This window comes from Physella acuta, unplaced genomic scaffold (genome assembly GCF_028476545.2).
Source record: "Physella acuta isolate Inbredline_101_S28 unplaced genomic scaffold, ASM2847654v3 ptg000087l, whole genome shotgun sequence".
In the NCBI taxonomy this organism is placed as follows: domain Eukaryota; kingdom Metazoa; phylum Mollusca; class Gastropoda; family Physidae; genus Physella; species Physella acuta.
The window spans coordinates 573,476-589,166 of NW_026731607.1; the positions used below are offsets into that span (position 1 = coordinate 573,476).

Sequence of the window (15,691 nt, forward strand, 5' to 3'; positions counted from 1 at the left end):
AAAGAAGCATGCTTCTATCCTTATCGATACTTCCTCATAAGATCCTATACTAAAATTCTGCCAACTAACTTACTAATCTATGTATATATATATATATATATATATATATATATATATATATATATATATATATATATATATATATATATAATCTAGCTCTAAAAAAATCTGGGCGTGATAATGTCTAATTGTATCCAGACTTAGTGGTCTTCACATTTAAAATTCTTATTTTTTGTTTTCAGAATCCTAACATCCACAGTCGCCATGTTCAATCCGAAACAAAATTCTGTACATAGCGACCTTGACTTTCACGTAGTTACAGAAGTTTACAAGTGTTTGCGAGGCAATAAGGACAATTTTACTGACTTTACAGTCAACATTGACTACTTCCAGTTCAACTGTCACAAATTTGTCTTAAGTTCCTGCTCTGGTTTCTTTGAGGCTCTCATGAGGACAGATATGAGAGAAACGTCTGAATCAAGCTGTACCATAGAGGGTATCTCACCAGAAATAGTTGGATTCATACTGGATTTTATATATGAAGGGAGAAATGTTCTAAATGACGATAATATCCTTGCCATATGGCATGCTTCAAACCAACTGCAGATCACATTTTCCCACGTTTTCTTTAACTTGCTTTCTCTGTGTGTTTGTTTGTCTTTCCAATCCAATCTTGCGATCGAAATTTCTGGCACTTCCCAGTTAGCTAGCGCGCTGAAATTTTCAGGGAAGCTTTGTTTTGGATGACAATTGAATATTCTATTGTTTTTGTTACTAAATTAATCCATGGAAACATTTTATTGATCATTTTAGACCGCTATATAATTGTACCAAAAAACGTGGGGGAAAAGGGACATTACCCAGTAACTGTAATTTGATGAAAACAAGGTTCGGCACTCCCCCTCTTTTTGCTTACTGAGTAGTTGTCACGCTGTGTTTGTGTACAAACAACCATAACGTAACAACTGGTGGCCAGTATGGGGGAGACGATATGGTCGAGTGGTTGGGCACACGATTGCTATCCCACTCGACACGGGTTCAAATCTATGTGTTCTAGTCAGTAACGTATTCACACAACGTGTTTTTTACGAGTTGTCTTTTTACGAGTTGTCTTTTTACGAGTTGTCTTCGTTTACCCAAAAAAAAGTGAAAAGATAAAATCGATAGCAAGATTTACATGCAAACAAACAGACAAACACTAAAAAGTAGAAAATAATAATCATTAAAAAAGTTTTTAAAAACCCACGTTTTCTGATTGAACTAAAAAGTAGAAAATAAATATTATACATCACAATAATGCAAGCGATCACTCTACTATAAGCTATCAAAAACGTGGGGCGCCGTGATTTTCTTACAGTTTCTAATACTGTTAACTCTCTACAAGCTCCCTAATAAAAGTCAATAGTATTATCTAATCAATAGTAATATAACTTTTACTTCGGCGACCCACGTTTTTGATAGCTTATAGTAGAGTGATCGCTTGCATTATTGTGATGTATAATATTTAATTTCTACTTTTTAGTTCAATCAGAAAACGTGGGTTTTTTAAAACTTTTTTAATGATTATTATTTAGTTTTATTATGTGAACACTTTGTAAAAGAGAGTGTAAATTTACAAAACTACTGGGATATACTTTTAACTGCTCAGCTGTTGGACTCTTTAGATGTTATAACTAGAGTTAGACTGTTTATGGTGAAGAATGTTCAGAAGATTTTAGAATCAGACGCCTTCGTTCAACTCTCTTTTGACGATTTTAAATACATTTTAAATCACTGTAGGTACCAGTATTATAGAACTGATTTTTTCGTGCAATCTGTTTTAAAATGGACATGTTCAGATGACGACTATCTCACAGACGAGCCGAAGAAATGTTCCAGCATGATTCACTCGCCAGAGACAGGAACTGATTCACTAAAATTAAATTGTAGAAAGGTGAACTCTACAACTGATGAACGGGGGGATTTAACGTCTAGAAGATCATACCTTGGTCAATTACTTGCATTAATTTCTCTCCAGAGAACAAGCAACGAGTGCCTAGCCAAACTTATGAACAATAAATGTGTTATTGAAAATGTACAAGCCATGACCATTGTCAACAAGATAGCTTCCACACGATTTGGTCCCACAAAATTTGGTCCCACAAAATTTGGTCCCACAAAACTTGGTACCACAAAATTTGGTACCACAAAATCAGAAACGATTATTCAACCTTCCACATCAATTTCACATTCATCAGAATCAAGCTCCGAGGATGAATCTGATGAAACCACAGGAAGCACATCTATATCAGATTACAATTTTAATATAATCAGATATTTGTTTCAGAGCCTCACTAATAGTCATGATCAACCTACGATCCAACATTCTAATCGATCCAGTGATTTGTTTTCAGAAAATTGTCTAATTTTCGTTTTAATGATAAGTATGGTAGTTTGGTGTGCATGTGCATTAATGTTGATTTATCTACTCATTTGTGAAATTATGTAACATGTCTGAACTACAAACACACCCTCATCTAAAAACAATCGATCTGTTACTACAAGCATATGGCAATCACCAGAGCTGCGATTCAATACAATTACATTCAATACCACCTGTCTCAATAACGCCAACGTTTTGATTTAACTACATTATCGATTTTGATTGTAGCACTGATCATATGCATACGTTGTTTGTATTTTGTTTAATTAGAGGTAGGTCGTTGGTCAGTGTTAAATTTATCTCGAGACCATTTTAAAACACACACATTTTACCAATACCTTTACTTAAGTGGAAAAAAAACAAATTTTTGATTTAATTTTTTTAGCTCTTTTTTACAATTTGTTTCGTTTATTTTCTATAAAATATAAACTAATTGTGTCGTATTCTGCTGTACTAGATTAACATCAAGTTTAGCCGCAAATCATTGTGTTTGTTTCTTTATAATTTCAAAATTACATAAAAAACGTTTTAATAAAACGCTTTTATGTAATAATGCATTAAAAAGCAGAACAAAACGATTTTCTTTCAATTTACAGTAACACTCTACTAATTAAATGACTATAAAGAAAAGCGTGTTCACGATATTATCTATTGTCGATTTTGGAAGAGACGCACGCTTTTATTTATGGTTATTCAAGTAGTAGAGTTTTATTATATATTAACAGAAAATAATTAATTTTCTACTTTTAAGTGCATTATTCAAGCACACGGTATCTTTATATACCATTAATTTTGCAGTTTAGAACCTTGAAGATTAATTAAAAACAGATTTGTGGGATTTATTAAGCTGGGTCAGTGTGGCTTAGTCTGAGACGGAGGGTGAATTTAGGTGCGTTAAGGTCAGGTAAGGTAACTTTAGTTAAGCGTTGTTAAATAGATAAGCTTAACAAAACTGAGATGCAAACTTTAACCTTACAATGATTTATGTTGGACCAGTAATCGTCCTCTTTTCCCGTTTGTGTCCAAGACACATGGGACAGCAGAAGAAGAGTTTATCTGTTTCAATGACCTCGACGATTAAGTGAATATGGTGGTCAGCACCATGTCTTTGTTTCCCTAATGTGAATTAGGTACCCATCAGAGATAGGTGGACTCAATGACGTCCTACTGAACCGGATTTGAAATCGAGACTTTGGAGTTAGCAGTCTCGCTCACAACTGCTAGGCCAAGCCTAAAGATGGGCATTGTCTTGTAAGATCGGTACACTATTGCGTTTCTGCAGGTGTAGAATTATGTATACCGGCATTGCAGATGCGAAGTTAAATTGTTTTGTAGCGACCCAAGTAAGTTAAATTGTTTAGTAGAGACCCAAGTAAGTTAAATTGTTTAGTGGAACCCCAGTATAAGTTAAATTGTTTAGTGGAGACCCAGTATAAGTTAAATTATTGTTTAGTGGAGACCCAGTATAAGTTAAATTGTTTAATGGAGACCCAGTATAAGTTAAATTGTTTAGTGAAGACCCAGTATAAGTTAAATTGTTTAGTAGAGACACAAGTAAGTTAAATTGTTTAGTAGAGACCCAAGAAATTTAAATTGTTTAGGGGAGACCCAGTATAAGTTAAATTGTTTAGTGGAGACACAGTATAAGTTAAAATTGTTTAGTAGAGCCCCAAGTAAGTTAAATTGTTTAGTAGAGACCCAAGAAAGTTAAATTGTTTAGGGGAGACCCAGTATAAGTTAATTTGTTTAGTGGAGACACAGTATAAGTTAAAATTGTTTAGTAGAGACCCAAGTAGGTCAAATTGTTTAGTAGAGACCCAAGTAAGTTAAATTGTTTAGTGGAGACCCAAGTAAGTAAAATCATTTAGTGGAGACCCAGTATAAGTTAAATTGTTTAATGAAGACCCAAGTAAGTTAAGCTTTTTCCCTCTTATTCAACTGTATACCTATTTAGTTTGAAGTGCTATACTGTAAATAAATGTAACAAAACGGAATGGTTCAGTTTTGTAGATCTGCTTGTAACATGCAGGCATGCAAAATCTATACACCTAGAGTTAAGGTTTAAGAAGGTATTAATCTAATAATACCCAATAACCGGGGATTCCCAATGTTTTAAGTTTTTAGTGCAATCATAGTTGTTGGTGTCGGTGACAAACTAAACTAAAATTGAAAGTCAGTTAAGACTCTAGACCTATATAGACCTACTTATAAAAATTTATTTTCTGTACTTTGTATGAGAAAAGTAGAACTATAACTATTGCTCACAGAAAGAAACAAATATTTTTTAAATATAATTTGACTAAAAAGCGTGTGTTGTACCTCATGAGCTTATACATTTTTATCTAGATCTACAATCTACATCCTTAATTTAATGGACCCCACGGTAAAAAGTCCCAAATGTCCTATTACATATTTTAAAAATAGGTTTAGGTTTTATTACAACAAATTTGGTTATAAAAATCGAGACTTTTTTTTTCGTTTTAAACTAAATATTTCGCGTATATGACTCTTAGGACATTTCGGTAACTAAACAAAATTATAAAAAGGTGAAATAATTTGCAAGTTTATCATCATGAATGCTTTAAATAGTACATTTCTGAATATGTATTTTATTACAGAATCTATCAAACGCCTAGCTAAACGCGAGCTAGCACATTAACACTTGCACAAAAAACTGCGGCAACCAACAGTGAAATGCCAAAACTCAAAAGCGCTGTATAGCAGTTGTATTAGAAAAAAACCGTTGTTAATTGCTAATAGAAGGAGATAAAAATAGTTTTAAGCGATATCGAGACAATATGACGGGAAAGTCAATAAGTCTAGCGAATGTTGTAGGACGAAGACAACGTAGAGAAAACATTCCACAATTAAATAAGTAATAACAGGCAAAATGATTCGTCAATAACAAACTGTACGTCAAGCCAATGTTGTAAGACGAAGACAACGTAGAGAAAACATGCCACAATTAAATAACTCCTAACAGTCAAAATGATTCTTCAATAACAAACTGTACAGCTAAGGAAATGCTTCATATCCAATTACACCGTGCTGTTTTTCGAGTTGAAAAACTATCAAGTTTATAACATACAATCATTTTAAAAAGGACGTCTTTTATTTATTGTAGTTCTGTTTGTTGGACACAACAAAGCCAGCCATTACATTTTACGCACCTTGTGCGGTGCTGAAACAAGTTTGCGCTGTAATAATACCAATCGGGGATTCCCAATACAGCGCCATTCTGTTTCGGTGCAGTCATATTTGACCGTGTTCGTTGTTATCACTGGCTACACAACGAAAGGTAATATTTAATTTGCTTAAATTCGGTTGCTTTCAGAAGTTTGTATAAGACGTTGGAGCGATAAGACATTGTGAATGCGTACAGAAACGATACAATCAATGTGTTAATAAGGGTTTTGTAAAAAACTGGTGTAATTAAGCATAAAAGCTACCACGCATGTTTCCGGTATAGGCTGGTTAAACGTTTGTATTAAAAAACTGCAGCAAATAAATAGCACGGTAATGTCGAAGGTCAATGATGTCGTCCAGCTGCCCCATCTGAACAAGTGGTAATCGGCATCCGACCACTTTGCTTTATGTTTATAGATGTTTTGATGTATATTTTTGTATTGGTCTAAGCTTTGTCAGAGAGAATGAATAACCCAGCTAAAATTCGATTTGATTAAAATTTTCTAAAATAATCTTTGTAATTTCAGCTCATCTCCTTAAAAGAAAAAAAGGTAAAATCACGATATAGCGTCCTAAATTATCCGGTGATTTTTGTTGAGTTTCGTAAAAATTCGTTACCGTAAACCATAGTTTATTTGACCGTTAAAATAAAAATAAAGTCATGTGCATTAAATTAATGGTTAAACTTAATTTAAAGTTTAATTGGCAGAAAATTAATAACATTAGTAAATCTAAATGTTATCAATAAAGTCGAGTGAAGTAATCAATACTTTTTTTAAGAAACAAAAAAAAAACACCTGCAGAAGACTTGCGACAACTAGATCTATCATCTAGATCTAGTAAAATAAGACGATTCGATTTACTAAAGTTAAAAGTAGTTAGAAGAACTAGAACAATGTTTAGTAGCAGCAACAATTAGCATATACACTTAAAATAATTAGAAATACAAAATGATTAGCAAAACAGTATTTAAAATGCAACTAAAATCAACCCATGCACATTTTTAAACATTATGTATTAAAATAGATGATGGTTTACAATATTTTCTGTGTTTTCGGAACGGCTCGGCAGACTACGTCATGGTTTTACTGTTTTTTACTGCTGTACAATTCCGGAATAATGAAAGGACACTATATCGTGATTTTACCGAAAAAAAGCACTTAAAAATTAAAGTCATACATTTTCAATTTTGAGTTTCGCTACAATCTGAACCGTTTGCCCCTTAACGTAATATTTTAAGTGTAAACTTACACATTCTCAAAAGGCGTTAAAGATCATTAAATATATAGTCCACTAAAAAAAACAACTAAAAAAAACAGGAAACGAATGTCATTTTCGTGTTTAAATCAAATTCTTGTCTAACTTTAATATTTGCGGTTGTTGTATGTACTTTAGATATACAGTTAAGTCTCTAAACTACAATTATTTTACATTTTGACCATGCCTAACTGCAAATTATGTTATTTAATATTGTTAAATATAATAAAAACATTTAACCTTCTAATTTTTTTCTAGGCAGCAAACATCCAACACACAAATGTCTCACACCGAGCATACGGTCGACAACATACACGTAGCTACGGAAGTTTTCAAATGTTTTGAAAAACACAAGAACAATTTTACTGACTTTACCGTCAACGTTGGCGACACCAAGTTCAACTGTCACAAGTTTGTCCTAAGTTCCTGCTCTGGTTTCTTTGAGGCTCTCATGAGGACAGATATGAGAGAAAAATCTGAATCAACTTGCACCATAGAGGGTATCTCCCCAGAAATATTTGGTCTCATACTTGATGTTATTTACAAAGGGTCGGAAGTTTTAGACGAGGAAAACATGCTTGAAATGTGGCACGCATCCAATCAACTGCAGATCAAATTTTTGATTGTGGATTGTGAAAACTTCGTAAAGGAGAGAGTAAATTTAGAAAACTACTGGGAAATATTTACCGATGCCAAGCTGCTGGATTCTATTGACGTCACGACTAGAGTAAAAGAGTTTATGGTGAACAATTTTTCGGAGATTTTAGAGTCAAATGTCTTCATGCAACTTTCTTTGGATGACTTAAAATTCATTTTAAACCACAATAACTTCTTGTTCGAAGCCGATTTTTCCGTGCAGTCAGTTTTAAAATGGACATGTTCAGATGATTCCTATCTCGCGGCTACACCAAAGAAATGTTTAAGCACGACAGATATGGTCAAGACAATATTTGATCGGCTAAAACCGTCTCGTAGCGCGGTTGACGTGGTGACATTGGACCAGGACAACATCACACTGCGCAGGTCACACCTTGGTGAGCTGCTGACCGTACTTCCTCTCCAAGACACAACTAACGCTTGCCTGGCTAAACTTATGAACAACCGATTTGTCTTGTCAAATTTCGATGCCATAACTCTTGTGAACCAGATAGCCGCTACAAGATTCGATGCCGGAGAAACGAAAAGTTTCAACGAAAAAACAAACGAAACCCAGACTTTTACAAACGGCTTTATGTTCAACTCAGATTCGACGCAATCTACAGAAAACAAACCTTCTAAAACTACACGCCAACGTGTAGGCAAATATTGCCTCTATGGAGCTGCACTTGTGATTGCCTTTATGATGGCCATTGTTATTTACATGATTATCACGTCTGCTTTTCCTACCAGCTGTGTGTTTTTACAACGGTATGCAGTCAAATACAACCAAAAAATCTTTCCACAATAGAACAATTGTTTTTTTTACAGAACTGCTAATTATCTCAGTGCCATTCTTCACCACCATTGGTCCCATTACGTCAGTTCATTACAAAAAATGTGTTGGTGTGTTTCGCTGAATAGGTAACAAACGTGTGCACCATAAGCTTTTATTAGAGATTGACAATCATGTTTAAACATAAATACATTTCTTTTTAAGAAACATTGATTTAAACATTCAAACCCATTGAGATATGCATTTTCTTATAACATATAATTTAAGTACATGTTGATTTACAAAGAAGTCGAGACATTCTGACTGATCTATATAATTTCATGTATAAGTGAAAGTTGATCTGTATCATCAACTGTATGATTGCATGACTCATATAACATCAAATATAAATCAACACCGAAGAGTAAGTGTTTGTGTATTAGGTGTATCACCGAACGCATGCATGCTGGGAATATATGACATTAAGTTATTTTAATAATGCTATATTTTGTATGAATAATCTACTAATAAACATGTTTCAAAAAATGTTAACCTTTTTATTCATATTAAGAATTTAGTTTACGACCTATTTTGAAAAATCACCTACAAATACATTTGTAGGATTTATTTAGCTGAGCTAGTTTCTTTAAATGTTATAAAAAGTTAACGTTATGAGCACCTCAGTTCTGAAGGTTGGAGTTTTAGTTTTATTTTAGTTAACAATTGATGCAATAGTTTGCTCGTAATGTGTTCAAAAGATAACATATTTAATGCATGTTATATGTACATTGCAATAGAAAAACAAAACACTTTGAAATACGATTTTTTAGTTAATAAGGATATGCGTGTTTCAATTTTTCAAATTTATTTACTTTAATTGTTAGTAAACAGGAACGGTTGCGGTAAGATAGGGTAGATTAGGAGAAGTTAGGTTATGTAAGGTAAGTATAATAAAGTTTAGGTCTGGTGAGGTTAAGTGAGTATGCTCTAGTTAGGTTATGTAAGGTAAGTATAATAAAATTTAGGTCTGGTGAGGTTAAGTGAGTATGCTCTAGTTAGGTTATGTAAGGTAAGTATAATAAAGTTTAGGTCTGGTGAGGTTAAGTGAGTGTGCTCTAGTTAGGTTATGTAAGGTAAGTATAATAAAGCTTAGGTCTGGTGAGGTTAAGTGAGTATGCTCTAGTTAGGTTATGTAAGGTAAGTATAATAAAGTTTAGGTCTGGTGAGGTTAAGTGAGTGTGCTCTAGTTAGGTTATGTAAGGTAAGTATAATAAAGCTTAGGTCTGGTGAGGTTAAGTGAGTATGCTCTAGTTAGGTTATGTAAGGTAAGTATAATAAAGCTTTGGTCTGGTGAGGTTAAGTGAGTATGCTCTAGTTAGGTTATATAACGTTATCAGAGGTGCGGTGGGATAAGGCTGAGGCATGACTTTGATTATCACAGGTATAGAGTTAGACAGCTAGTCTGATCAGTGTACTATTGAGTCTCTCTGAGTGTCTCTGAATGTGCATTTACGGTTCCCAGAAAAATAAGCTATAAAATAAACCGGGAGTGATCTCCCAAAAACTTTCTCGAATATTCTTATATAAAATAACAGGGGATTTGAAGTCGGCTATAGACTTGATTTTTAATCCATTTTAATTACTTAAAGTTTTAAAAATAGAAAAAAATCTCGTAGACAAAAGAATTGCACACCAAGTGAACGCCAAATAAAAAAGTGCATAATAGTGCGCAATATTATTAGAACTTTATAAATTGACATGCGTTTTTGAGAAATCGGAAATAGCGTAAATTAGTACTTCCGGTCAACGGAAATTACCCTAAATTTGACAGAAGGTAGAGAATGAGATGTTTTACTTACATGTGAAATGTCCTGTATTTATCTGAAATAATACTCAAGTTATATGTTTTTGAAAATTCAACGTAGAAAAAGTACCACTTCCGGTTATCGGAAATCGCTCAAAAGTTAACACAAATCTACGATTTTGATAAAATACTTATATATGAAATTTTATCAACCTAGCTGTAACGGTACTCAAGTTATCACACACACACACACAGACACACAGACAGACAGACACACAGACATACGGACAATATTGCAAAATTATGTTTTTCCGTTTCAGTGAGATGTAAAACGTCGAGATTTGTAAAAACCTCGATTTTTTTTTTGCACGATTACAAGACTTTCTCTATACTTCGTATATACGAGAAAGTAAAAACTGCGCAAAAAGAAAAATTCACAAATGCAAACCAATTATTCTAATACTCTTAAATTGTTTCAAACTTCGTTGAAATATGTTTTATTAAGCTATAATTTACATGTAGTCACTTTTTGTTAATGTCTATATATAAAAGCTCAAATTAAGTAAACAAAAATGCCGCTGCGCACTTTTTTTGTGCTCAATTATTTCCGTTGCTCATTTTCCAATCACCACCATTTACATGTTTCTGTATTACAATAGTATAGTTATACTTTTTTTTTTAAATTCGACCCAAGTAAGTTTTATTTAGATATTCCTATTCAGATATATTTAGTTTTTTTGCACTACACTGTAAATGAATAGTGGCCACTTAGTGAATGGATGTTGTTTAGTAATTGCAGTTGTTCTTGTTTATTACACAAAAACACAAAGTGTTGTATTCAACTTGAGCTGTAGTGTAAGACGGTCATAGTCTAATAATATTCTAACATCGGTAATTCCCAATAAAGCGCCTTTGTTTCCGGTGCAATTTTAGTTGAACGTAGCTATTGTTATTTCTGGCGGTAAACTAAAACGAATGTCATTTTAGATTCGAAATGCTACGTGAAAGGTAGAATTATAAGATATTTCCACCGCACACTCAAAGGGACGAATAATTTTGTTAAGAAGATTTGAGTAAAAACGTGTGCCATTTATAAAAATCATAATAATAATTGATAATAGATGTCTATAGACCTAAATCTATCCTTAAGACTTAAGTTACAGGGCTTATTCGTCTCGAATGCCAAATCAAATACTTTAACAATCAAGTATTATTACAACATCGTGCTTCAAACAGTGTAATCGATTATTTTTATGTTGACCAAAGATTTGATGAATTTGAATTTTTAGTGTTTTCTGTAACTGAACTAAAAAACAGATATATAAAAACAATTTGATTTTTCCTTATCGTCGCTTAGGAATGAATTCCTTATAAAAGACATCTTGTTGCTTTATAGGGTAGTATACATTATAAGGAAGCGCCAAACTTGTACAAAGAATTTATAATATTATAATATTATTATTAGCAGTAGCAGACGCCAAACATTAAAACTAATTGACCCAGAAGTTAATATACTTAATTAAAAAATAATTAAAATATGAGCAGATTTATTTTGGAAAGTTCTTTATTTCAGGAAACTTATTCCTACATATAGATCTATCACGTTCTCTGCATTTGCAACTTTTATATTACAGATTCTGTAAAATTATTTTTCTAATTTTTTTTCAGACTTTCGTTTTTTTAGCGCAGTTATAAAGACTTACTTGACTTAGTCCTCTTTGCTCCTTATGGAGCATAGGGCCTCCACCATTTCCTTCCATTTCTTCCTATCCTCGGCTATTAATTTTGACATCTCCCAAGACATAAAGAGAATATCATAGTTATAAAGTGAATATCATAATAACATGATTTTTTTATTCATGTCAACAACAATAATCGGAGATATCAATCTTATTTGTACCCATTTGACTTATAGGCTTTGATTAAAAAAAATAGAACACACAAAAAAAATCAGACTCCGTATGATTGACTTATAAAATAAATGAAAAGTACTACTGTACCATGTACAAATTCCACGCCATACGAAAAGTGGAAATCGACACGTATAATATATATATACATATATATATATATATATATATATATATATATATATATATATATATATATATATATATATATATATATATATATAGACGTTTTGTATTAGATCTATGTATAAGTAAACCATCTCAAATGAATGAAAGTTGGCTACAAGTAAGAAAGAAGTATTACTATTGTTAAGCTGTATCAGTCCTCACAAGCCGATGATGAAAACTGTAAAACTAAAGCGAACATGCACGGCCAATAGACGCTGTAAATTACATGTCTGAGGCGAAAAAAAAAATAAAATAAAAAAAAAAGAAATTTAAAAAAAAAGTACCTTTGGAGGATTCTTACACGCTCCCACCCTCCCCCCATTCACCCCCACACCAACGTCTATTCGCTTGTTATTTTATGTTTTCCTTTTCCTTTTGCATTTTTTACTTTCTCCTATCTACGAATTATTGTAATCGTGCAACATGAGTCGGAAATACATAGTTTTGCAATCTTGTCCGTATGTCTGTGTGTGTATGTGTGTCTGTGTGTCTGTGTGTGTCTGTAAACACGATAACTTGAGTACCATTACAGCTGGGTTGATGAAATTTCATATATAGATATTATATCAACTTTGTAGATCCGTATCAACATTTGAGCGATTTCCGATAAACGAAACAGAAACTTTTTCTACTTTCAATTTTTTTAAAAGCCTATAACTTGAGTACTATTTCAGATAGCTAAAGGAAATTTCACATATAAGTGAAAGATCTAATTCTCTGCCTTTCCGTTGACCAGAAGAAGTAATTTTCACTTTTTTCGATTTCTTAAAAAAAGCATGTGAATTTAAAAAGTACTAATAATATTCCGCTCTATTATACACATCTTTATTCGGCGTTCGCTTGGTGCGCAATTCTTTTTTTTATGAGATTCTGTTTTAAAAAGTTTAAGTATTTAAAATGGATTAAAAATCTTAACTATATCCCGAGTTCCCATCCCCTGTTGTTTTATATAAGAATATTCGAGAACAATTAGGGGAGATCACTCCCGGTTTATTTACTGCACAAATTGTGATGAATACTATGTAAATAACTATTTTTCTGACTATTCTACTATGTATATAATTATGTCACCAACGACATTCGTTTACAAACAAATGTTTGACTTTAATTGTTTTAATTGAAAATAGAAGTAAAAATGATTGGGACTCAACTTTTAAGCTAAATTACACCGAATGATAGTCGCAAATACTTCAGTTTTAGAAATAAAAAAATAACTAAAAAACAAAAAAAACTAAACTTGTATTTAAGTATTATTATATATCATTATATAACTACAGCGAACTCATTAAAATTAAAATTTTTGTTTCCTTTCTCTTAGTATTCTTAGCAATAGCAAAAACATTTTAATAATTCCTTGTTTTTGTGTTTTCAGAAATCTAAATTCTACTCTACAACCAGCCATGTTTTTGTTCGATCGTCATTCTGTAGTTGACTATCATAAGGACGACGCCCTACACGTAGCTAAGGAAGTCTGCAGATGTTTCGATGAAAACAAGGACAACTACACAGACTTTACCGTCAACGTTGGCAACACCAAGTTCAACTGTCACAAGTTTGTCTTAAGTTCCTGCTCTGGTTTCTTTGAGGCTCTCATGAGGACAGATAAGAGATCAAAATCAGAATCAAGTTGTATCATACACGGAATAACGCCAGAAATATTTGGTCTTATACTGGATGTTTTTTATAAAGGGAAGCATGTTTTAACTGAAGAAAACATGGTTGAAATGTGGCACGCGTCTACTCTACTGGAAATCACATTTTTAATTTCGGATTGTGAAAAAGTTGTGAAAGATAAAATAAATTTACAAAATTTCTGGCAAATATTTATTGAAGCTAAGCTGTTGGATTCTGTCGTCGTTTTGAAGAAAACTAAAGAGTTTATGGTGGATAATTTTCAGAAGATTGCTGAATCAGACGTCTTGATGCAACTTTCTTTTGATGATTTGAAATATATTTTAAAACACGATTGGTGTCTTAGAACTGATTATGTCGTGCAGGCAGTTTTAAAATGGACGTGTTCAGATGACTCTCATCTGACTAGTTCTTCTAATAAATGTTCCAGCACGTCACATGGGAAAGAGATTGCTTCGACATATGACCAGGATAACATAACACTCCGCAGGTCATACCTTGGTCAGTTGTTTGCTCGAGTTCCACTGAAACACACTTCCACGGAGTGCCTGATCAAACTTTTGAACAATAAATTTGTCTTGGCAAATTTTGGTGCCATAACTCAAATAACCAGGGTCGCATCTATTAGAGAAGTCGCCACAAAAACAAAAATTCTTAACGTAGAATCCAAAACGGCGAATCAACGTTTTAAGACAGCTGATGGATTTCTATTCTTCATATTTGTTCTGTACATTTTGAATTTCTCTTTTGGTTTTCAGTGCTGCTAAAGTGTTAAATTAACATACTAACTGTGCTGTTTATAATACAACAAGTTTCTCTGCTGCCATACACAAACTACCCCCCATCTACCCCTAAACCTATCGATATTTAAAAAAATGCTACCCATTGCAATTACTTTCTAAAGCACAAGTATCATTAGGCCTAAACATTTGATTTTATATTTTTAAAAACAATAATTTGATTGTTTTCCTTTTTGAAAACTACAACGTAGAATTTTTTTATAGTAAACATGTACAAACGTATTTGGAACCACTCATAAGTATTTCTCAAGCTAAGTTGACTAACGGCACAGTTAAAATAGAAACTTGACCACTGCCTTTACTGTAATTAAAAACCTATATATTCACAGACAAAAAAAACGCATATGTAAACACACACAAATTCACACTTTTTATATTATTCAATTAAGTTTATGGCCCAAAATTTGTAGATTTGTTTCATGAAATTTGTAAACATGATTATTTAATAAGCTGTCATAGTTAGGCCGTCAATCAAGTTTCGCCATAAAAGATTAGTATTTGTTTTTAAGTGCTATAGAACTGATTTAAAGGATACACAACGCCCAATGAAATAAGCGTATCTGATATAAGGAATTGATCAACACTGAAGTGAACACATTTTGATTGTGATCTACATCAATGACTGTATGCTTCAGTGTGATGTACATCATTGACTGTATGCTTCTGTGTGATCTACACCATTTACTGTATGCTTACGTGATCTACATCATTGACTTTATGCTTGAATGTGATCTACATTATTGACTCTATGCTTGAGTGTGATCTACATCATTGACTGTATGTTTGCACGATTCACATAACATCGCGTGTAAACTGACAATAAAAAATCTTATTACAACGACGTGTATCATGATATGTTTCTCCAAACATTGTTTTCACGGATTACATAATATAACTCTGATTCATAGATCATAACTAAAAAGTTATTATTGACACAAACATCTCCTCAATCTATTACTTATATTTCTAAAATCATACGAAGCTATTAACAAAATTAATAGGCCGGAATTCAAACCCAATGAAATCATTTTCGTTTACGATAAAATCATTCACAAGTTAGTGTCAATCATCACTTTGAAATGTTTAATATTTTATATTTCC

General features: G+C 32.6%; 2 protein-coding genes across 2 annotated transcripts; both read left to right on the forward strand.

Moving 5' to 3' along the window:
• Positions 1–5,684: 5,684 nt before the first annotated feature.
• On the forward strand, positions 5,685–8,751 carry LOC131926944 (kelch-like protein 40). The gene is made up of 2 exons (XM_059282556.1): positions 5,685–5,720; positions 7,124–8,751. The coding sequence occupies exon 2, from the start codon at positions 7,146–7,148 to the stop codon at positions 8,310–8,312; it is 1,167 nt and encodes a 388-aa protein (XP_059138539.1). The 5' UTR covers positions 5,685–5,720; positions 7,124–7,145; the 3' UTR covers positions 8,313–8,751.
• A 2,292-nt stretch (positions 8,752–11,043) lies between these two features.
• Positions 11,044–15,329, forward strand: LOC131927225 (kelch-like protein 40). Its single transcript, XM_059282978.1, has 2 exons — positions 11,044–11,088; positions 13,531–15,329. The coding sequence occupies exons 1-2, from the start codon at positions 11,075–11,077 to the stop codon at positions 14,555–14,557; spliced, it is 1,041 nt and encodes a 346-aa protein (XP_059138961.1). The 5' UTR covers positions 11,044–11,074; the 3' UTR covers positions 14,558–15,329.
• Positions 15,330–15,691: the final 362 nt, after the last annotated feature.